The 22,325-nt window shown below is 41.8% G+C and overlaps 1 protein-coding gene across 1 annotated transcript in view; it reads left to right on the top strand.

The window, feature by feature from the left end:
- Nucleotides 1–9: 9 nt before the first annotated feature.
- cdkl5 (cyclin dependent kinase like 5) overlaps nucleotides 10–22,325 on the top strand; it is a 23,531-nt gene continuing 1,215 nt past the window's right edge. Inside the window, 22 exon segments of the mRNA XM_017032656.1 lie at nucleotides 10–504; nucleotides 2,707–3,058; nucleotides 5,116–5,150; nucleotides 10,602–10,647; nucleotides 10,742–10,878; nucleotides 11,407–11,527; nucleotides 11,769–11,828; nucleotides 12,369–12,459; nucleotides 13,720–13,822; nucleotides 15,480–15,566; nucleotides 15,776–15,856; nucleotides 15,936–16,051; nucleotides 16,053–16,100; nucleotides 16,342–17,177; nucleotides 17,617–17,954; nucleotides 18,450–18,551; nucleotides 18,803–18,908; nucleotides 19,517–19,652; nucleotides 19,981–20,086; nucleotides 20,504–20,665; nucleotides 22,178–22,323; nucleotide 22,325. The exon segment at nucleotide 22,325 is cut by the window's right edge and continues 99 nt beyond it. Coding sequence (XP_016888145.1) covers nucleotides 3,022–3,058; nucleotides 5,116–5,150; nucleotides 10,602–10,647; nucleotides 10,742–10,878; nucleotides 11,407–11,527; nucleotides 11,769–11,828; nucleotides 12,369–12,459; nucleotides 13,720–13,822; nucleotides 15,480–15,566; nucleotides 15,776–15,856; nucleotides 15,936–16,051; nucleotides 16,053–16,100; nucleotides 16,342–17,177; nucleotides 17,617–17,954; nucleotides 18,450–18,551; nucleotides 18,803–18,908; nucleotides 19,517–19,652; nucleotides 19,981–20,086; nucleotides 20,504–20,665; nucleotides 22,178–22,323; nucleotide 22,325 — 2,895 coding nt within the window. The 5' untranslated portion in view covers nucleotides 10–504; nucleotides 2,707–3,021.

The raw sequence follows: 22,325 nt of genomic DNA on the forward strand, positions 1-22,325 counted from the left end.
TCGCTCATACCAGAAGCCCTTGCTGCATGTGTAACATCAACACCAGGAGCAGCAGCGGATTCTCTTTCCGTTCCAAACTTTGATTAGATCACACCTCACACTGAGCAGCTCCATTAAACCACTGCTGGATCGCGCCGACGTCCGCGCTCCTATTGGCTGAACGCGGCGTCGCTCAGCGAGAGGAATGACGACGACTGCTGCTGTAACCAGCTGATGCTGCATGAGGGTTTGAACACGGAGCCCCTGAAGAACTGTTGACGCTTCATGGATGACTCCGTCATCGGGGCTTGTGGCTGCGTATTCGGTGTCGTCTCCATCCACGGATGAAGTGAGTAGGGTGTTTGATCGTGTCACGACGCGCACAGGCCTGTAGCTACACTGTCACAGCACAGGATGCTTCCTCGTCTTCCCTTCTTCATCACCATCCTCCTCCTCCTCATCATCACGGTTTTTCACGCATGATGCTCCACAGACGGAGCGTCCTTCACTCGTCAACATCTGCAGGTAAAACTGTGCCTTATCGGCTTCACTGTGGCAGAGGCTGCGACTCAGTGATGTGGGATTTTTCTTTTTGTTGCGTGCGTGCGTGCGTGCGCGTGTGGACTTGGACTCTACATGTGTGTTTATGGTAAAATCGTATGGGTGAATGTTGTTGTGCAACACTGTCGTGAGCGCGGTGCGTAAACTGTGCCGAAATGAGTGCACGGTGGCGACTGTGTAGGCTGCCGAACGCGTGGAATGGGATGGAGGAGACTTGTGGTGCGCTCTGCAACGCAGCGGCGAGAGACGCAGTTTCGGTGCAGAGAGAGCAGCATTACTCTCGCTCTCTCTCACACACACGCGCGCGCGCACACACGCAAACATACGTACAGACCTCATACACGCGCATTAATGCCCCTGCGCATTCGCCAGTCTGTTAAAATCATCCTCAAACTCATTTGCAGATATTTCTTTGATGTGCACGCAGCAAGAGAGCAAGTGTTGAGAGTCAGAATGGCGCTGCAGCCCGTTCTGTCCACTCTACTCTGATTTACTATCCGTCTGCAAAGAGAGGAAAAGCAGCAGTGTATCAATAAAGGATCCCGGTGTTGTTTTTATTTTGGTAGGTAAGATAATGCGCCCTATAGTTTCCTCTGATCGTGGATCTAATCGCTCCCTGTGGGCAGCAACAGCAGCAGCAACATATCCTTACATGACGAGGCATGGACTGCCTCAGTATCCACCTCATCTGTTCTAGTGGAAAGACTAAACTGCTCCTGCCGATGGGAGAACTCCCACACAGACACATGAGCCAAATCACTGCTGAATAAATCAAGACTAATATCAACAAAGTTAAAGTGATCAGTGCTGGAGGATTTTGGTGTTCGTCCCCCAACGGTGACCGTGTCTCAGCAGTGTTTGAAATGATCTTGGTGACTTGTGGGACCTGACAGGAGGGAATACGCCATGTCATACAATATTTTATAAAATTCAGATGTACTGTGTAAAATACAAGGGCCCTAATACAGTGCTTATTGAAGGCGTTTGTCTTCAAGGTTTTTATCCATCGGGCTAAATATTTAACACCCATATCTGCCACACTTGAACAGGCATGTGGTTTGCTGGGTACAACTTTGCCCCTGTGTTGCCACAGGCTGAAAATTCCAGCCCGTCAAATTAAATTATTTACCAGAGGAAGTCTGGTAAATCACCAGTCAACAAGTTACTAACCAAACACTAGTGTCTGCTCTTGGTGTCATCACCTCCGCCATGTTAACTTTCTATATTCATATTTCTACATTGCTGTGGTACACAGGACAGCTGATATATTTAGGGCGCCACCTGCTGGAAGGGATGCTACCTACGACAGCAGGAGAGTGTTTCAGCCAGCTGTGTTTGTGTATGCACGCAGTATGACGCAATAGAATGTGTTCCCCACGCAATAGCTCTGTGCCACCCAGGGGTCCACCCCCCTACTTTGAGATCCACTGATTTACTGGATGCTTGTTTTGTAATGCAGCACTTTTCTTTTTGACTTTCTGCACCCATTCTCTTCCTCACTACCGTATGGTGTTTGTATGTGGATAAATTAGAAACACAATATTGTGTAGTCAGGTTATACCAAAAAACTTGGTCCCAAAAGTTTGAATCTCACTGGAGTTAAAGGCTTTTGTTTTATTTTGATGAAACATTTGAGGATTGATTGTTTATTGAAGGTCAGGTCATAAAAACATATATACATATATATAGATATATGTATGTATAACCCTATGCATATATATGTATGTATATATATATATATATGTATATATGTATGTATGTATAACCTGTTTTATCCTTCAATAAACAATCAATCCTCAAATGTTTCATTGCCAAAATGTAACCCTTTAACTCCAGTGAGATTCAAACTTTTGGGACCAAGTTTTATTTTTCCATAGTCCCCTGTAAAAGTCTGGTCATTCATGCCCGGCTGAAGCTGCTGCAGGTTGAACGCTCGACAGTGAAATAGCAGCGCGTGGCATCCATGCACAAGTCATCCATGATTCAAACGTGTCCTGGAGGAGAAGCCTGTTGTGTTCATGTCCTAGTTAGCCTGCGTCTGTGCCAGGAATACTACCAGCACGCCACAGCAATGCGCAAGGAATGATGGGAAGTTAGACCTTGAGATGACCCTTTGATGGCTCGTTTTAACACTTTTCTCTCTTCATTTTGTCTCCGATCTAACAGGTACAAAAGCGTTGAGGTGTGGACAGAGCTGCAGAGCAAACAACGTCTAAACATGGAGTAGAGAGGGAGGGAGAGAGAGAGAGAGAGAGAGAGAGAGAGCTGGTGACTGGACCAAAGTCGTACAGTGAGGATTAAAGAAGACAGCGCAGTAAAAAGAAGAAGGAAATCAAAGATGGATAGCGTTCAGGCCAGACGACTCCTGGATTCTACAGCTAACGCCCTCAGCCGCAGGACAGCGCAGAAGCAGAATTCTTCTCACTAAAACCCGAGCAGCTCATTTCACCTGCTGGAGGAGCCCCCACACTTGGTGATGTGATGAATAAGTTTGAAGTCCTTGGCATTGTGGGAGAAGGTGGGTGGATTTTTTACACAGTAGATTTTAGTGGCTGTTAAATTGAAGGAACGTGTTGTGTGGTCAGGGTCAAGGACACCGAGGAGAGGACTCTGGCTCTGAGTCCGGAGTCCTGGTTTGAAATGGTGGTGGTTCAGATGACTGACTGCTGTCAGGTGTGTGTGAGTGTGAGCGCTGTGTTTATTTTTAATGTTTCTGCGATAGGCTGATGATAAAGTGGTCCAGCTTTGATCAAAATACTGTACTTTTTGTTGTCAACTCGTATACAGTATATTTTTCGTGTACAAAATGAACCCTTGAATCCTGTTAAGGAAACTACTGTCTGCATTAAGCAGCAGCACTGGGCTGCACTTTGGTAAAAGGCCCATGGACTGGGGGATTTTTGGTACTTGCTCAACACAGTCCTGCAGGGACCAGGTCTAGAAGCAGCAGTCCTCTGATTCAGAAGCCCATGTTTTTTCATTAGCCAATGAGCTGCTCCGATTCTGATAAATATTATATATAAGAAACATTTAGAGACTTTTTTATAAGTAAAGAAATGTTTCCTAGTCAGGACCGTTATCTGTGCTTTTTGGTTGTGTTCCTGCTAAAGCCATGCGTTTGTCTTCTTGCTTGCTTACAGCAAACATTAGCAACAAGTGTTTTTTGCTCGTCAAAGCATGAAAGGCAGAACAGTTAAATACTCTTCTGCTAGGTGGCAGCAGATAGCTACAGTATGAATCAAAAAAAGATAATCAAAGCTGTTGAAGATCATTGTGTCTTTCTTCAATTCCTGTCAGTATATCAGCGTGGTCTTCAACTAAACAGGCCAAGATCTGAGTCAATTATGAGGTCATTTAGACCAGAAGATTATTATATTTCATTAAATATACTTTATGTGAGATATGTATTTGGTGGTGTGCCATGGGGTTTTTCCTGATGATATATATGTGCCGTGGCTCAAAATAGGTTGGGAAACACTGCTCTATGACATAGTTCCCCTGATTAATACAGTACACAGGGACTCGACAAACATAACAGACGTGGAAGAGAATGAATAAAAGAACCAGAATCAGAACAAGATGTTAGAGTCACAGTTGTTCCTGCTCGAAAATGAAATAAAAAAGAATAGTAAGAAGAAAATTTTTTTTTTAGCTGTACTGTTTATTTGGTCACTGTGTCTGTGTACTGTGTACAGTAGCTGAGCAGTGAGACAGCATTCACAGCACAGTTTCTTTACAGAGAGCTGCTGTCGTGTCATGACAAACAACCCTGTGGGAAAACATCACCGACTCCCAGTCAAAGTGTTTGTCTTCATTTGAATGGACAGCAGATCATTCATTCCTGTTGTGTTGTAAATTCATAGTCATTTCTCCCAGCTAGCTGAATCACCAGTTCCTGGACATTACATTGTGAAAACTAACCTAAACTCTAATATTCCTCCTCCAACCCTTTGGCTTTAGTTAGGATACCAGGAACTAATGGGACATCCCTGCAAAGAAATAAAAATCATTTTGAAAGCTAATGCTGCCCCCTATTGCCTCACTTGATGTCGCTTGCTTTCATGACAACTAACCTCCTTTGTTTTTTTGAAGAGTGACAGGCGTACTGTGAAATCTATCCAGACAGTGCTGACGATCAAAGCTAAGCCTGTGTTGACAGGACGTCCTCAGTTTTGTTTCATGTTTTCAGTTTGGCTCCTGTTACTGAGATGAAATCTATTCCTTCTCATTCCGACAGTCTTTATTTTGCCGCTTATGTGCTTTCTGCGACTTCCTGTTCAAACTATCCCATCAAACTCGAATATGATGCAATTTTATTTTTATAAATGTTAACAAATGCTGATATAGTTTCGTCAGAAAAAAAACATTAAAAATTCTAATATTTGTTTTTCTGTATCATATATTAGTTTGGTCGTATGTTGTTGACTTGATTTAATTTTTTCAGAAATAATTGTTTTTACATAAAGATAATTTTTTCCAGTTTGGTCGTATGTTGTTGACTTGATTTTTTTCAGAAATAATTGTTTTTAGATAATTGTTTTTAGATAATTTTTTCCATTTTTTTCTGCTCAACAGGAGCCTATGGGGTGGTGTTGAAGTGCAGACACAAGGTAAGACGGACGCTCTCTTCTCTGTTAATGAAATTAAGTTTCACTGGACTGTGATATGAAATGAGACCCTGGTGTGATGTCATTGACACTGGGATGGATGGGACTTGTCAACCTGTTCTTGACTATCACAGCTTCACAGACATAACAAACCTGGAAACAAAAGATCCCAGAGAGGAGACGGAATTTCCCCTTAGCTTTACCTCAGCTCACCTAGAACTGCCAGAGTGAAACAGTCTTGAAGCAAACAACATGCTATTTAAAAAATGAAACTTTCCTTTGCATGTTTTTTTACATGAATATTAACATTTCATTAAATTCACAGCCCCATAAATATATATATGAATATATGGGGCTATATATACGTATATATGAATATGACCTGACTACTGATGCTTGGTATGTTGTGTCCCTTTCCATGAACAGTCTCACTTCTAGCTTCTGTTCAAAGCTCGACTTCATGAAAATTTTAAGAGCCATAAATTATGAACCTAGCTGGTTTCTAAACATGCTAACTTTCTGTAGCCTTGGACAAAACCACAGAAAGCTGGTTTGAAAGCAGTTTCAGCCGGTCATCCAATGAGCCACGTGTGCGGGGTGGAGGGGGGGGTATTGTGTGACACATCCTTGTCACCTCACTGTGGTAATAATTAAGAACGGATAAGTGAGTGAGCACTCAAACGTTTTTCAAGATAATGTGTGTCTTTTAGTCTGATATAAAACTACTAGCACGGGTGACTAATGTAAGTGAACACCGGGGGCAGCGAGTGCAGGGTCAGTGAAGTGTCCTGCTGTCTTTTGACGTTGTCCATTTGATGAACAGGCTTTGAAATGGAAATTTGGGAAAACAAGGCTGTTTTTGTAAAAGTCTTGTTTTGCTGCTGCTGATGATTGTTGTTTGAACTCGTGGTCAATAAGAGAGGGAAACAGCACGGAGGCAGAAAAACATCTCTGTGAAAAGACGAGAGTGAGACAGACAACTGTAGTCATTAATCAATAAATGAAGTAAAAGAATAATCACAGTGTGGCTGTGAATTCATTACAAATAATTTTGATGAACTGTGACTGTAATTAGTCATAATTCATGCTAATAAAACATTCCTGAACATGAAGAAAATCATTTTTTCCCCTGTATGTTGTCGAAACAGAAAGACAAATTAACAGCAGGTAAATGTATGGGCTTCACTAATAAAAAATGAAGAACCATTTACTGTCCTGCTCTCAGTGAGCCTGGTCCTGAGCCGAGTCAAGACTTTTGACCTGGAGTGGAATCCTCCACAAACACATGCTGGTTGTTGAGATGATATTTTAAGCTCTAGGTGCTTGAAATGAAAACTTTATCCTGCAGTGAGTGTCAAAAACTATTCGTAGAGAATTGAAGTTTCAAACTGAGGTCACAGAGTAGAAGAGCAGTTAGTGCTTTTGGTTTACGGCATGAAGGTTGCTAGTTTGATTGTTGCTGGTAACAGATGGTCTTTGGTGTATGAATTTTTTATGTGTTCTTGTGTGGAGGGATTTTATTACACATTTCTTTTCAGGGTCCTAACAGTGAGTACTTACACCCTGGATATTTTTTCTAGAAGGATATTTGACGGAGGGACAGTTTGGGAATGTGCTGATGAGAGACACGGCAAAGTCAGAGTCTCAGCTTCTTTAGATGTACGGTTCATTTGAGGATGAAATGGAGGCTGATGGACCACTTCACGAGAGGGGACCAGCCAAAGAAGAGAAGGATTTAAGAAGTGCTGCAGCAACAAGTGTTATTTACATGATAAGATTCAATTTAAAAAACACATTTGATTTACAAATATGATTCCATTCCAAATCAAACACCTATCGTGGCAGTGTGGTCGTGTTTGCTTAAACAGATTATATTCTACAAGTTACCGGGACTTTGAACGTGACACGTTTCCCAATTACATAACATCATAAAGCCTTGGTTTTCACATGTCGACTCAGACGCTGGCAATAAAGGCTTTTTGGCTTTGCTACAAGAGAGCAGTTATTTTTACTTCCCTCAGCTGGAAGCAGGGCAGAGGAGAAACTGGGCAGAGGGAGAGAAGAGCAGCGTGTGTGTGTGTGTGAGTGTGTGTGAGACAGAGAGAGAGAGGAGATACAAAGGCAAAGGCTTTGAATACGGAGCCTATGTTGATGGTAAATGGGTCACCCTGTTAGGAGTCTTGCAGACCTGTGGATGAGAGAAGAGGAGCGAGTTGAGGCTGAGCCACAGCCAGGTGACTCAGTGGCTGCTGCACTTCTCTCTCCCGCTCCCGTTTGACTGATGTGTTCCCTCCACCACAGTCCAGTGTGTGTTTGATACAGCGTTTGATTGGTCGAACGTGAAAATATGCCAGCATTTGTGCGATGTTCTTTCACTTATTGCAAGTGTTGTATTAGCGTATGTGGGTGTGTGTACGGAGGCTTATGTGTTATCTTGAATTTGTGTTTTTGGGAGTGACAATAGCACCACCTACACGTCAGCCAGACCAGTGTTTCCTGGTGTCTATGAAGACACACAGCTACATGCTATTGTTGTCCCGAGGGGCGCTGTACGTATGTGTATAATTATATGTATATATATTTATATAGTATATATATACAGTATATGTGTATGTACACTGTGTGAAAAAGTACAATCAACGGTGTAGAAAAAATGGAAAGGAATGTTTTTGTTGACAAGGCTTAACACAGAGTGATGTGAGGCAGAGCTCAGTGATTTTTTAATGTGAAATATAAAAACACAGGTGACACATGTGCTTATTTGCTCCATTTCTCTTTCTTTTTTTAAAGAGATTATAAAGATTTGGGCTGTAAATAAACCTGGTTAGCAGGATTAGCTTAGCTATCATACACTAGCTGAGGTCCAAAGTAAACTGTGTTGACGGTGCAGTGTTGACGAGCTGTTGTTCTTTATCCTGTTTAATTGAAATAGTGTGACATGTACCGTATATTTGGTATAAACTGGACTTTCTACTTAAAGAACCAGTCGATGTAAAAGCATCACCCATTAATGTTTTTTTTTTTGTTTTTTTTTTATATTGAGCAGTCAAAATGATTTGGTCATTTTTGATCATCAAATAAGATCTTGCAGAGAGCCAATCCAGAGAGGCTAAAGAGCAGCATGTGGCTCAGGAGCCACAGGTTGCAGCCCCTCAGCTATATTTAGCCAACCTGACATACTGTCCTCACAGCCAGTTGCCTGTAATTGGCCACATGTCTTGATCCGCCCGACTGGTGGTGTTTTTCCTACAGAATATCCAGTATTTCATCTACATTTTCTGATACTAAGTGCGGTACTTATTAAAACGTTTGTACTGTTTTACAAGATTACAGTATAATAAAAGAAATAACATTGTACTATTGTGAGCACCACAGTAAGAATGAAGCAAACAATGTGTAATTTTTATGGTTCATTAGATAATGAACTCTGCTGTGGTGCGACCATCAGGTGTGCGGAGGGAAATTATCTGATTTCATTTAATTGGTCTGAAAACTATTATGTATTTACCGCAAATAATTTGTCTTCATTCGCCTATGCAACCAAGGCAGAACAATTCAACACCCTTCCACCAGATGAAAGCAGAAGATCATAAAAACTAAAATAATTACTCTGTTGAGGAAAATCTTTCTTCACTTCCTGTGAATGTCTTCAACTAAACAGGCATTTCCTGACATATGCTTTTTGTTAAATAAAAAAATAGAATAGTTTGGTGCTGCCAAAAGTCAAAAAAGGTCCGGAAACACTGCTATAATCTGAACCTCAATGTTTACTTTGAGAGTTTAGTTTCCATTGTAGCTTACATTATTCACTACTATTTTCACAAGCAGGGTTTCATCGATCTTGTGCGTAATGTAACAGTCAGAAGCTGCTGCTAAAATGTTAGCATGTTTGACACTATTTATAGTTGTGCTGACGACACACTAAAATAACAGAGGGTAAAACTGTAGAGGTCAGAGACACCACCCAGGAATACTGTAGATGTTACTGCTAATTACTGCACCCAGAAATGCTGCATCTGCTGCTCACGATGGTACAGCTGCATGAGTTCCTACAATATATAGGCAATAAAAATATATATGAACAAGAGCTCCATATTAAATAGTAAATACATTGTGATCATAATTGCCTGCTTTGATTTTTCATCGTAAACTCTAACATTTTAGTGACGCTAGATTTGTACACGTTCGTATTCATCCGATCTCCTAACTTCTCCCAGCAGTGACACAAAACGCTGTATGGAAACAGAGCAGTGTCTTGAGTGAAACAATCAGATCGTGCGAGAGAGAGCGCTGCCAATAACGAGCAGCTCCTCGCCGCGCAGCCTCCTCTGAAGACAGAGCCTGACTCTGTTCTCTGACCCTCTATAAAAAAAGCACAATAAAGGAGCGTAAGAGTAGCAGCGATGAAACCACAGAGAACCACGGCTGACAGCCCTCTAACTAGGCCCCGGGCCAGCAACCAGCGTCGACTCAGTTCAATCATTTATCCCTACAGCCTTTTTTTTTTCTCTTTAAACTCCGTCCTAGAGCAGAGCATGGAGGGAGACTGTAGACTGTATTTGATAAATGAACCTCAAGGCCTTGTTTGAAAGATAAGGCCCGGTCCACACAGGATGGGTCATGGGTCCACACCAGGGGACATGGCCTTATTTTAGATGTAGAGGTCTTTTATTTCTCACAATGCCTCCGATCATGAAAACCTGATAACACAATACCTGGGCTTCACCAAATGACCTGTGACCTAAAAATAGTTTTGGGGAAAATCAGCTGTATGTGAAAGTGAAGGTCACCAGATGGCAGCACTGAGCAGACAGGAAGAACATGTAAAACTCATCAGATACCGTTGGGACTGAAACCTTTGATATTCTCGATGTAAGACAAGAGAATTAAACACCCTGCCCCCATGTGGTCAAAGCTTGTCATCAAAAAGATATGAAGCAGTTAAAAAGTAATTTGAAAAAAAAAATTAAAATCCGCAGATCTAGAGTCAGCTGAAAGGCCTTGAAATAAATGTAATTGTTGTTCAACATATTTACCTGTAAAAGCACAGTTAGCGATTTTTTCTTTAGCTAGCGCGCAGCTACTAATGGCCTTTGACAGAAAAGAATGGATTTTTACCTGCGCAGCTTGAAAAACACTGCAAGGTCACAGACACAGACCTGATTCTAGTTACCGATTCTAGGGATGTGCTCGTGGATGTGTGTGAGGCACGGTGACAGCTGTAATCAAATTTAAAAGGACTGGCATGGATCGTAGTGGCACTCAGTGTTTTTTAAAGTGGGCAGGAAATCAATTAAAACATCCCGGCCTCATCTTTCATTTCTCCTTGGCTCCGCACTTTTACTTTGCACTTACTCTGATCTAAAAGTTCTGTGATTTTTTTTGCGTCTGTATGAAAAACGGTGGCAGCTTTTCTTTTTAAAGTTTTGACTTTGCCTCTTTTTAACTTCCCAGGAAACCAATGAGCTGGTTGCCATTAAGAAGTTCAAAGACAGCGAGGGTGAGTGAAGGGCGTAACGGGGGAGAGGAGGACGTCGGTGAGAGGAGAGTCCATCAGCTGTGTCACTGCTGTCTCTTTTCATTCACATGCACAGAAAATGAGGAGGTCAAGGAGACAACGCTGCGGGAGCTGAAGATGCTCCGTACCCTGAAGCAGGACAACATCGTGGAGCTGAAGGAGGCTTTCCGCAGGAGAGGGAAACTCTACCTGGTCTTTGAATACGTGGAGAGGGTGAGCTGAGTGACACCAGCCTGATTACTTCAGCCAGCTGTGCACACACTCACTCTGACAGGACCATTCTGCACTCGTCAGGTTCAGGATGCTGAGGCTGCTCAGTAAAGCATCACCATGGAAACATATGAACTATGCTGTTGGTGAATAATGGTATTCCCCACTGCGTTGCCAGGGTTTCCAGCCAAGTGTTTGTTCCATGCGAGCTTTATTTTCATACTGTGCTTCTGTCATCTGAGCATCCTGTCCCCACATGCTCCCCAGTACGGACGAACACTCACAGACACGTGAAATGACAGGAATCCCCGACTTTAAGGCTGGGGTCACACTTACATTGAAGGAAAATTAATGTTAAAAATGAGGGTTGGCCGATAATATTGGCCCAATATTAGCATAATTATGTAATATCTGTGAGAATCATTATCGGTTTTTCCTTCGATAATAAAAACCCAATAGAGGACAGGGTGAGGCACCAGCTTCATCGTAGACAACACTGACTAAAGGACAGCGTGTGTGTGTGTTTTGTAGAACATGCTGGAGCTCTTAGAAGAACTGCCCAACGGAGCACCACCCGATAAAGTCCGCAGCTACATCTACCAGCTCATCAAAGCCATCAACTGGTGTCACAAGAATGAGATCGTGCACAGAGGTGAGAGAGCGTTAGCGTCCAATGCTAAAGACCGCCGTAGACAGCTGTAACAGTAGACAGTAGTCTGATAAACAGGCCAGTCTCTGGTCTCTCCAGTTTAAACAACAACATTTAAACGTCTGGTCACATGACCCATCTGCAGAAGCATACAAAAAAACTAAGACACAAATAAAAATGTTATATTTTAAAAAAGCTAAATGAAAGTCAAAGGTGATCTTTAACCCTTTGTTCTGTGTTCCAGACATCAAACCTGAGAATCTCCTCATCAGCTCCGAGGACGTTCTCAAACTCTGTGACTTTGGTCAGTTCTGGATCTTACCTTTGTTTCATTTGTTTTTACTCCGAGATACTAAAGCTTCAAGCTGTTTCATACTAGAAACTAGCCTAGCTCCAATAAAATAAAAGAGTATACTACAGTATATATTAGTAACAAGTATACTACAGTATATCTTACCTTTGTTTCATTTGTTTTTACTCTGAGATTTTTAAAACTGAAACTGAAACTAGCGTAGCTCCAACTACTACAGTATATATGATTAACAAGAATTCTACAGTACATAGAGTATGATTAGCAGGTATACCCCAGTATATGTAGTATAATAAACAGACATACTGCAGTACATACAGTATGATTAACAGATATACTACAGTATATGCAGTATGATTAACAGATATACTGCAGTACATACAGTATGATTAACAGATATACTCCAGTATATGCAGCATGATTAACAGATATACTACAGTATATGCAGTATGATTAACAGATATACTCCAGGGTGTGTTCAGTCGCTGCCCTATAGTCAACTGACTAAACTTATTCCTGTTTCCTTTGCTTCAGGTTTTGCTCGTAACCTGTCCGAGGGAACCGACGCCAACTACACCGAATACGTGGCCACAAGGTGGTACCGTTCGCCTGAGCTGCTGCTGGGGTGAGTTTTAATCTTGCAGTACCTCAGTTCAGGATACTGAACTATATTTTAGTTTTTTCGCTAATGTTTCCGCTCAGGTTAACAACACAGTAAAACATGGAAAAAGTCGTAGACTGTTTGAGTGAGTGGATTTGCACAAATGTGATTTCTCTCTAGCTGGCTGTCTGATCTGTGCAGACCAAATAATTCATCTTTATTTATATATTTTCTCCTTAGTGTTATTCATATTATTTTTTAAGCGTTGTTATTTTTAAAACTAGATTTTCCTGCCTGGCTTCTGTACAGTGGTATAGGTTGAGTACTCAGTGCACAAATAAAAGTATCTGCATCTGAGTGCCTTATGTAATTTTTAATTTGCATAATTTCCATGTGTGTGAATGAAGATCTCTGGACAGAAGTCCTTGAGTTTTACGGCCACAGCATGGAGACGGTTTTCTCTCCACAGACTGTGGACCAGAGCCACACACAGGTCCACACTCCACAGATTACACCTGAGCCTCAGCAGTGTGTTGTGTTGTGTTTGATTAGATTGCTGCAGTGAGTGTCCATCGCAGCCTGAATGTCATCCGTCCTCACTGCTGTATCCTGATTTAGTAAATGCCCTGGAACATTTATTGAGACAGCATTTGAATGCCACCCACTCAAATACTCTTTCTCCTTCCAACACCAGCGCTTCTCTGCTTCTCTGCTGCCATATCGCTCGCCATTTCTCACCAACCAGACTCCTCTGCTCTGTTCCTTTCAAATGACCGACCAACAGATATAGAACCACCGGTAGAACCGAGACAGGCTTTGACTGACGTTCTCTTCATGAAGGAACTTTTTTTTACAACTTTTTTTGATCTCCTTTTAAACACTGTAGATCAGGGGTGCCCAATTAGTAGAGCAATTAAATATATATACATATATATCCATATATATGTATATTTATATTTAGAAATAGTCATATTTAGAAATATATATATGTTATATATTTTATAAATATTTATTTATAAATGCTTTATATATGTATTTATAAATGTATATAATTCTACAGTGTGTGCAGTAGTGACCATATACCGTAAGAAATAATCTTATATTTATCTTGTATTTTCAGTTTATATGAGTAAATATATATTTATCATTTTTAATGTAGCTTGATTACTTTAGCCTGCACATTTCAACGGTAGCTCCCGAGCCAAAAAAGTGTGGACACCCCTGGCTGTAGGTTATTAAAATTTGTATTTGACTACATTTAGTCCCTTCTTCTCTGTGTCCCAGCGCTCCGTACGGAAAGGCCGTGGACATGTGGTCAGTGGGCTGTATTCTCGGGGAGCTGAGTGATGGGCAGCCCTTGTTTCCAGGGGAAAGTGAGATCGATCAGGTGGGTAACGTCTTTAATTGAGCCATGGGGCGTTCAAACGACACCTGAAAATACATTCAAAAATGATTCACTAACTAAAAGCTGCTGATTTGTAAGTGCTATAGTAACACCTTACTCTCAGGACTAGAACCTACACACTTAGATGGATCTTAAGCCAACTTGGAATAAACCTTACATCCTGTGTAAGGATTGTCGGTACAACAGTTTGGTTATTTCCCTGTGATGCAAAATTCACAGATTGAAATGAAACGAGGGGAAAAAAATGGCAGTAGTTTGGTTATTTCCCTGTGATGCAAAAATCACAGATTGAAATGAAACGAGGGAAAAAAATGGCGGTTGTCCTGTTTAGAAAATGACTTTCTGCATTCTTAAATGGCAGAATGCTCAAATGACCAGAACACACATATAATATATATATATATATGGCCTGAATTTATGTAATAATTAAAATGCCTTTATCACCACAAGTCCTATAAAACATTACCACTGACATTTCGTATTTGGCCTTGGAGGATGTGAGCCTTTAGGGTTGAATAAACGTAGATCAAACTGTTTCTATTTCTCTGTATCAGGGAAACAAGTATTCTGGATGTCTTCGAAGGAAACACATTTCTGATTAGATTAAAATACTGTTGACTAACATGTTGCAATGTTATGGCAGGCTCGTGGCCCAGATTTGGCCAAGAGGAACAGATTTCCTAGAGCCAGCAAAAGTATGCCATATGGGGGAGGGGAGGGGAGGGTATTTATTCTCCTTTGTCTGGGCTGTGACTATACTGTCATAACAAGAAACTGTTAAAGATAAAATGCAATTAGGAGTTGAAAGAAAAACAGCCACATCTGACTACAATGTATCTGGTTTTGTACATAAAATAGAACCACGTTAGATTAAAAAAAAAAAGATAAATGTGTTGATTAGACATTAATATTCTACATCTACAGCATGTGGAAAAGAAAATTTTCTTGCACCACTTTAAAGGGCAGCCAGACAAAGAAGTGTACTTTTATTTTTCTGGCTCTCCTTTTAATGAATACAGGAGAAAAGTTCTTGTTAAATAAATAATCCTGGAATTTAATTTAGCCTGCAGTAGCTGTTTGTAGCTATTTTATACGTTAAAGGTCAGATAACAATAAAAAAAGAAATCTTGTCAAAGATCAATGTCAAATAATGTTGTTTTTCACAAAGATGCTTCAACTGACTATCACTGTTAGCTAGGATTAGCAAAGTAATAGCTTAACGTTATCATATTAAAAAATCAGATTAGTGAAAATAGAAAATAAGTAAATCCAGTTGGGATAGAGTCGAAGGGGGGGGGGGGGTAAATATATATTTAATGTGTACCTATAACAGTGTGTACATGCTGTTGGCCAGAAATATCTAAAAGGAAACCAACATAATTTAAAACTAGCCAAAGATAGCAAGGAACTAGGTCAAAAGCAGCCTAAAGAAGCTAACATAAAGCTACGAATACTGTAAAAACAAAAAAAGTACCTGTATATTAAAAAATAATATGACCTGATATTGGTCTCTACACATTTTAAGTATTTAAACCAAATATTAACTGGTCACAAGTGTTTTCATTCGTAGTCGATCTTGAGAATGTTCCAGTAGAATCTACTGTCAAATGTTTAACTCTGATTCTTCTTCCTGTCTCAGCTCTTCACCATTCAGAAAGTGTTGGGTCCACTTCCTGCAGAGCAGATGAAACTCTTCTACAACAACCCTCGGTTTCATGGAATTAGGGTACAGAAGAACATTTTACCGCCCTGGTCGTTTCTCTTTCTTTCTCTTTTTTCAACTCCACTCTGTCTCTTTCTTGGCACTGTCCCAGCGCGATGACTTAGTGGATTGCTGTGACTCATGAGATAGTCGGTAGTTGGTTTTCACTTTAGCAGAGAAAATGTCCCAGAAGGCTTAGCATGACACTATGTGTGTATGTGTGTGTGTGTCAGTTTCCCTCAGTTACTCATCCACAGACTCTTGAGAGAAGGTACCAAGGCATCCTGGCTGGGTTGATGTTGGATCTGATGAAGGTGAAATACTAACAAAGCCAATTATAGAGACTGCCAACAAAATCTGATTCCCCTCCACATTCATCTCCTTTCTTCTCAGAACTTGCTTCTTCTAAATCCTACCGAGCGATTTTTGACGGAGCAGAGTTTGAACCATCCAGTCTTCCAGCCTCTGAGACAGGTGGAGAGGGACAGACCGCCCCCTGCGTCTCCAAACCTCCAAGAGGAAAACACACCATCACGGAGAAAACACAGTTCCAACCAGGTGACGATGATTCTCCTATTTTTAAACTGAAATCGGCAGCGGTACTACAGCGGGGTATTTGAAATGCTTAGTATTGAACGCAACATTCCAAGATTTGTTTTCACACCAGAGTGAGTACCAAACACATTTTTAGACAATATGTCAAATCGAATGAATCAAATGATTCTCTTATTCCAAGGCATTCCCAGTTCTGTTCAGGAAGGGTTAAAGTGAGTGACTGTTATCTAACCCACCTCTACAGGAGTCACAGTAAGAGCTCCAGCCGCCGCTCCAACAGCAAAGAGTGTTCCAGTCTGCCTCGTCATGGGGACCTCCACCATCTTGGCAATGAGAGTTTTCTTAATGGCAACAAACCCACCCCGTCCAGTTTAAGTCCTACACTCCACCCCAAAAGCCAGTACATGTCCCAGACGCTCAATCGCTCAGCGTCATCCAGCAAAGACCTAGCCAACAACAACCTGCCACACCTACTGAGCCCTAAAGAACCCAAGGGTAAAACTGAGTTTGACTTCAGTTTGGGACCATCTCCAAAGGCATCAGAACAGGGACACGTGAGCAAGTACGGTCACAGCAAACCTAGTTCTTCTCGTTCTCAGCAGCCGCAGCCGCCGCCGCCGCCTGTTCGCCATACCTTTTTGGAAAACAAGACCAACACACTTCAGTCTGGAGCTGAGAAACAGCACAGCCGACATGCCCACAGCATGGCCGACTCCGCTCACGGATCCATGTCCTCCTCGTCCAAGAGTTCAGCGTCCTATCTCAGCCTGTCCAAGAGCCACAGTGCACTGAGCGATGCCAAGTCTGTGGGTAACCTGAGCGACGGTCGAATCCACCAAGACGACCCGAACGCTAACACAACAGCGGGGGTGGGGCCTAGCGCCCGCTTCTTCCCTACCAGCTGTCTCGATCTGAATGCCCCCCCAGCTGCCCAGGGTCCCCCTGGCAGCCCCTCCACCCGACACAGTGATAGATCTGGACACAGCCCCGCCTCTCGGAGCAGCGGTAATGTCCGTATGGAGAGCAGCACACTGGACTCATCCTCCAGACACAAATCCAGACATAAACCTTTAACTCCGGGTACGCGATTCATTTGTACTTTGTCATATTTGTGCTACTTTTTAAAAACTTCCATCCAATAGAAATCCAGCCAATAGAAAATTGGTCATATTTGGTAGGGATGTCCGATACCAATATACTGATATTGTCCAAACACTTGTCTGATCCCGATGTCAATACTGATATAATCAGCCGTTTTTTTTCTCCAAAACTGCGATAAACATCTTAGAACTCCACATGCGATTCCAGCATATTTGACAAAACCCAGTTAACGATTCGTACAGATATTACTCAATTATGCTAATATCGGATCATGCGATATTATCGGACATCCCTAATATATTCACATATACATGGTCTAAAACAACATCTGCTTTGTAAAAGTCGATGAATCAGTACAAAAACACTTCTCTTTCTTTGTGCACCTTTTTCACACTGAATCTCCTTCTTCTTCCTACAGAGGACGCTGGTCCTCCAGAGCTCCTGGACCCAGGAGGAGTAGCCATGCCCACCACTCACACTCTGCCTTCTCCTCATGAGTCCTATCATTACGGTCTGGGCTACACCTCACCCTTCTCCTCCCAGCAGCGGCCGCAGCGTCACTCCATGTATGTCAGGAGGGAGCGTCACCGGCCCCACGCCGTCGAGAGCGGGATGGTGGGTCTGCCCCCACCGGGTCAGGTGATACCCACCCGGGCCAGTAGCCTACAGTTACTCTCCCCTCAGCTGCAGCACAGGACCACCCTTGGACACTCTGTCAGCTCTTCAAGGGAGGACTGCACAGATGATATGACCAGGGTGAGTGAGTGAGTGAGTGACAACCAGTGCTGGTGTCTGAAGAGAATCGTCCTCTCTGTCTTTAAGGTGGACGAAGACGTTTTTAAAAAGCTGGTGCTGTCACAGTTGTTTTACACTGTTTTGTTTGATTTGAATACATTGCTAATGTATTGCAAAAGCCTTTGCAGTGGTGGACAAAGGCTTTTGTATAATACGCTGTGTTTGTGTTTCTGGTGTAGCTATACTTGTGGGGACAAAGAAAAAGGAGTCTATTTAGTTTGTATGAAGGATTCAAATTAGGGCTAGATAGAGTGAAGGTTTGGATTGAAAAATATATACGTATATGTGTATATATATATATATATTTTTTTTTTAGGGTTAGAAAAACAGTGTTTGTGTAAGAGAGAAAGGTTGAAAATGGTTCTTTTACAACACAGTGGATGAGTGCTGGGACTGTCAGAGTCTCACGTTGCCATTGTCACTGCTTCAAGCTGCGTCTGTCCGTCTCCTCAACAGAGTGAGCAGTCACCTAAAGACATGAGCCACCCTTGTTCCTCCATCAAAGACGCCGCGAGGGAAAACCCTGCTGCTTTTCATACACAGCGCTCTAAAAACGAGGTCCGACCCCAACTCCGCCTTTTACTACAGCACGTTAACCAACACAAACACACAGTAGTAGCTCTTCAGAGCGCCGCCTTTCACAGCCTTTTTAAATGTTTCTTCTCAGGTCAACATCTTCACTGCATGTCTGTGGCTGGTATAAGTGTTAAACTGTAAAGAACATTCCAGATTGTTCTGTGACGTGTAACGGAATACTGAAGAATGGTGTGTGATCTGGTGTCTACATGTGGATCCATGTGTCTTCATAGGTCAGCATGTATCATGACCCACATGCTGAGGATGGAGGTTCCTCCAAGGAAAACCGGATGATCTTCACCGAGTCCATGCCACGGAGAGTAGGCAGCTTTTACCGAGGTAAAAAAATCCTGTAATTTTAGTAGTGGTTTTTGAAAGTAATAGGAAGAAGATATTTAGAAGATAATTCTTAAAGTCCTACATGTACAATATCATACAGGTACAACCTTAATCCTATCTTGGTCACAACTTTTCCTCGTTAAAAATAGTTCATTTTCTTTAAACTAAAGGATTACAACTAATCCTATCTTGGTCTCAACTTTTCCTACGTTAAAAATAAAGAGTTAATTTTCTTTAAACTAAAGGCTTACAAACAGAGAAAAATGTCCTGACAAACACAACTAGACCCTCAACTCCAGGAACTCCTTCAGACTACTGACCCCTTTAACCTCTTTGGACAGACACAAGTCTGCCATCTACTGGGTGGCCTATATTTCACTGGTCAACATTTCCAGTGTAATCAATGGTCCTTGTGTTGGACTGACTTTGCTGAATCACTGCCACCACCCTTAAAAAAGTTGGCAGTTAACAAAAATTAAGAAAGCTTGTTTTGGCAATTTTAGACGCATTTATAAAATCAGTGCTCAAATTGCTAAGATGATTGATTATGCGCACCAGAACTGTTAGTATCACTTATAGTTATTTTTTTTTAACTTGTTTCTCTTCAGTTCCTTCTCCAAGACCGGACAATTCCTCTTCTTTCCATGATGGCGTTGGTCAAGGTCGGGGGCCAGTCGTACCTGTGGTACAGGGAGACCCTGTGACAATAGTCAACCACTCCAAACGCCAGACTGCATTTGACTGGTGAGAATGGATTTAGCCATCCATCCATCCATCCATCCATTTTCATCCGCTTATCCGTTACCGGGTCACGGGGGCAGCAGCCGCCACCAAAATCACACTGCACCGTACCAAACCCCCTAAACCTTCCTGCGGGTGTTGAGTCCACTGGAAGGTACCAACTGCCGTAACCAGGATTTGAACTTGCCCAGGAGGTGAACCCTGGGGTTCCACACCAATGACAGAGACATTGCCTCTGGGCCAAAGCACCACTGGATTTCGCCATATGAGAAGAAATAAGTCCTAGAAAAATAATACCTAAAATAACCCCTCATGTTCTTCCTGCACCCAGGACTGCAGCGGAAGCAATGGTTATGAACCCCCCTGAGCCCACCAAGGAGAAGGAGAAACAGGGCTTCTTCAGGGCTATTAAAAAGAAAAAGAAGAAGTCACAGATTGTAAGTCTACTGGATACAACTTTGATTTGCTCCTGTATACAGTTGTGTGTATTGAGTATTTAAATCATAGTGCATGTTCTTTATGTTGTAACAGCTTTGCAAAGTTTTTTTCAGAGTTTTATCACCAGCCAGGTGCTGCTGGATTTGTAAAAGTCAAGAGACAAATGTTAACTGCGACATATCCTTAAAAAAAAAGCCATTTCTCTACATATCCTGAACTGAAGTCTAAGGATGTGTTTTGCACCAGGTCACACTCTGCTTCTCCTCCTCATCAAAAGACAAGAAAGACAGAAATCTAGTTTTTCCCGTTTAGGAAAAGAAAACTACAGATTAAAATTTGAATGTATTTTGCGGTTGGAGGTTTTTCTCCCTTCATGCTGTTCTGAGAGTTGTGGCTATGCATCTTCTGCTCCACAGACGGACTTAGAGGACGGGAGGAACCCCAGCATCAAGAAAAGTCTTTTCCCCCTCTTTAGCTCTAAGAATAGCTTAAAGCACAACTCAGCTGTCAAAGTCCTACCTGTAGTGGCTTCGCCTATGGTACAACACCAGCCTACTGCGCCCTACCCTGCCTCACCAGTAATCTAACCCTCAACACTACAGCTGCATGTTGACTCACACTGCACCTCTTTGAAATCCTCTCAACCTCCGGACAATTTGTTGGTTTGATTGGATGAAGGAGCGTGAAATATTCAAACTTTGAAAGGATTTCAAACAACAACGTCTACTACTGCACGCTGTCTGTGCATACATTATGTCTTGCTATAATGTATATGTCGACCCTGCGGTGTGTGTTGTTTGTGAGGCCAACACCACTGTACGCCCAAAAACCATCTTTTACATGAAGCAATTAAAACACATAGTTGCCTCACCAGTGAAGTAGACAGGAAGTAGACCGATGACTTTGGATAAAAAACTTCATATGAATTAAGTTCATTGGGGAAATTAAGCTACTCTCAATAAACTTGCAATATAAATTAACCCAGCTTTTCTGTGGTCGGCCGGTACCGGCTGTTACTGCAGATTGATAGCACCGTGCCAACCGTTGAAGGATCACTACATTTTCAAAGTAAAAAATCTTTAAGACTTTATTATGTTAGTATCGGAGTCTGGAGGACATATTATTTTGAAAAATTGCCAGATTATCTTTAAATAATACAAGTGAATTAAATGAATAGAAAAACGATTTTCAGTGTCCCACTGCAGCTCCGTGCCACATGACTTAAAGCCTGGTCTACGGCCTGCAGTTTGGGGACCCCATAACTAACCACTAGCCCTTTTAATATTTCATATAAGAAGTTTTAAGTCTGATTCAAAAGAAAATAATTTATAGGACAATTTAGTAACTAAGCAGCTACTTATTGGTCTCTTTGGGTCACAGTTATTTTGCGTATTCTGCATTGTTACTTAGAACCATATGTGGCCCATAGAGTATGCTCTCTATATGGACAAATACACATCAAATGTCATTTTAATTTTATTTGATCATATTATACTCAAATCTGAGGAATATCCTAAAAACGTTTTTGTAACATTCTAACAAGTTTGAAAAATCCTGCTGCTTCCCCTAAATCAAAGCACTTTCTTTTATTTAAAACAGTGTTTCCCAAACTTTTTTTTCTAGGGAGCTGTATTTTAAAAGTCACAAACCTCCACGACTCAAATCAGTAGATATTATTCGTAAACTCCTGGGAAACATGATGCAAGACAATCCAAAAAAAAATCGCACACACACCTGAGGGTAGCGACCCAGTCTTTGGGAAACAATGATTTAAAAGACAACCAAAATAATATTTAGAATCAAACTAGATGTCTTTATAAATCTGTGTAATAATCCACAACACAGATCACAGTGCTAATTATCAAAATAATCCAAATAAGCACTCCGACATGCTCAGACATCAAACTCTGTATGAAGCCATCACTAACTTTCATCCTCATGTTTTTTGTCTGGTGCTGCCACAGGCCTGCATGAAGAACCTCACCAGGATTTGAATGTTTCAGCTGTGTTGTGTGATGGAAAATAAAGGAAGAGAAATTGTTTCCAGATTGTATCGTGCTCATGCTATTTTCTTTTTGTGAACATTTTAGGTCATGGGACAAGAGCACCTGTCCCTGCAGAGGACCTCCAAGTCCTCCTCCTCCCATCACGGCAGCCGGCGAAAAAATCGAGAAAGATCTCGAGACAGAGAGCGAGAACGGGAGAGGGAACAAAGTCGGGACAGGGACAGAGACAGAG

This window comes from Cynoglossus semilaevis, chromosome 5, assembly GCF_000523025.1.
Source record: "Cynoglossus semilaevis isolate Cse_v1.0 chromosome 5, Cse_v1.0, whole genome shotgun sequence".
NCBI classification, from domain to species: Eukaryota; Metazoa; Chordata; class Actinopteri; order Pleuronectiformes; family Cynoglossidae; genus Cynoglossus; species Cynoglossus semilaevis.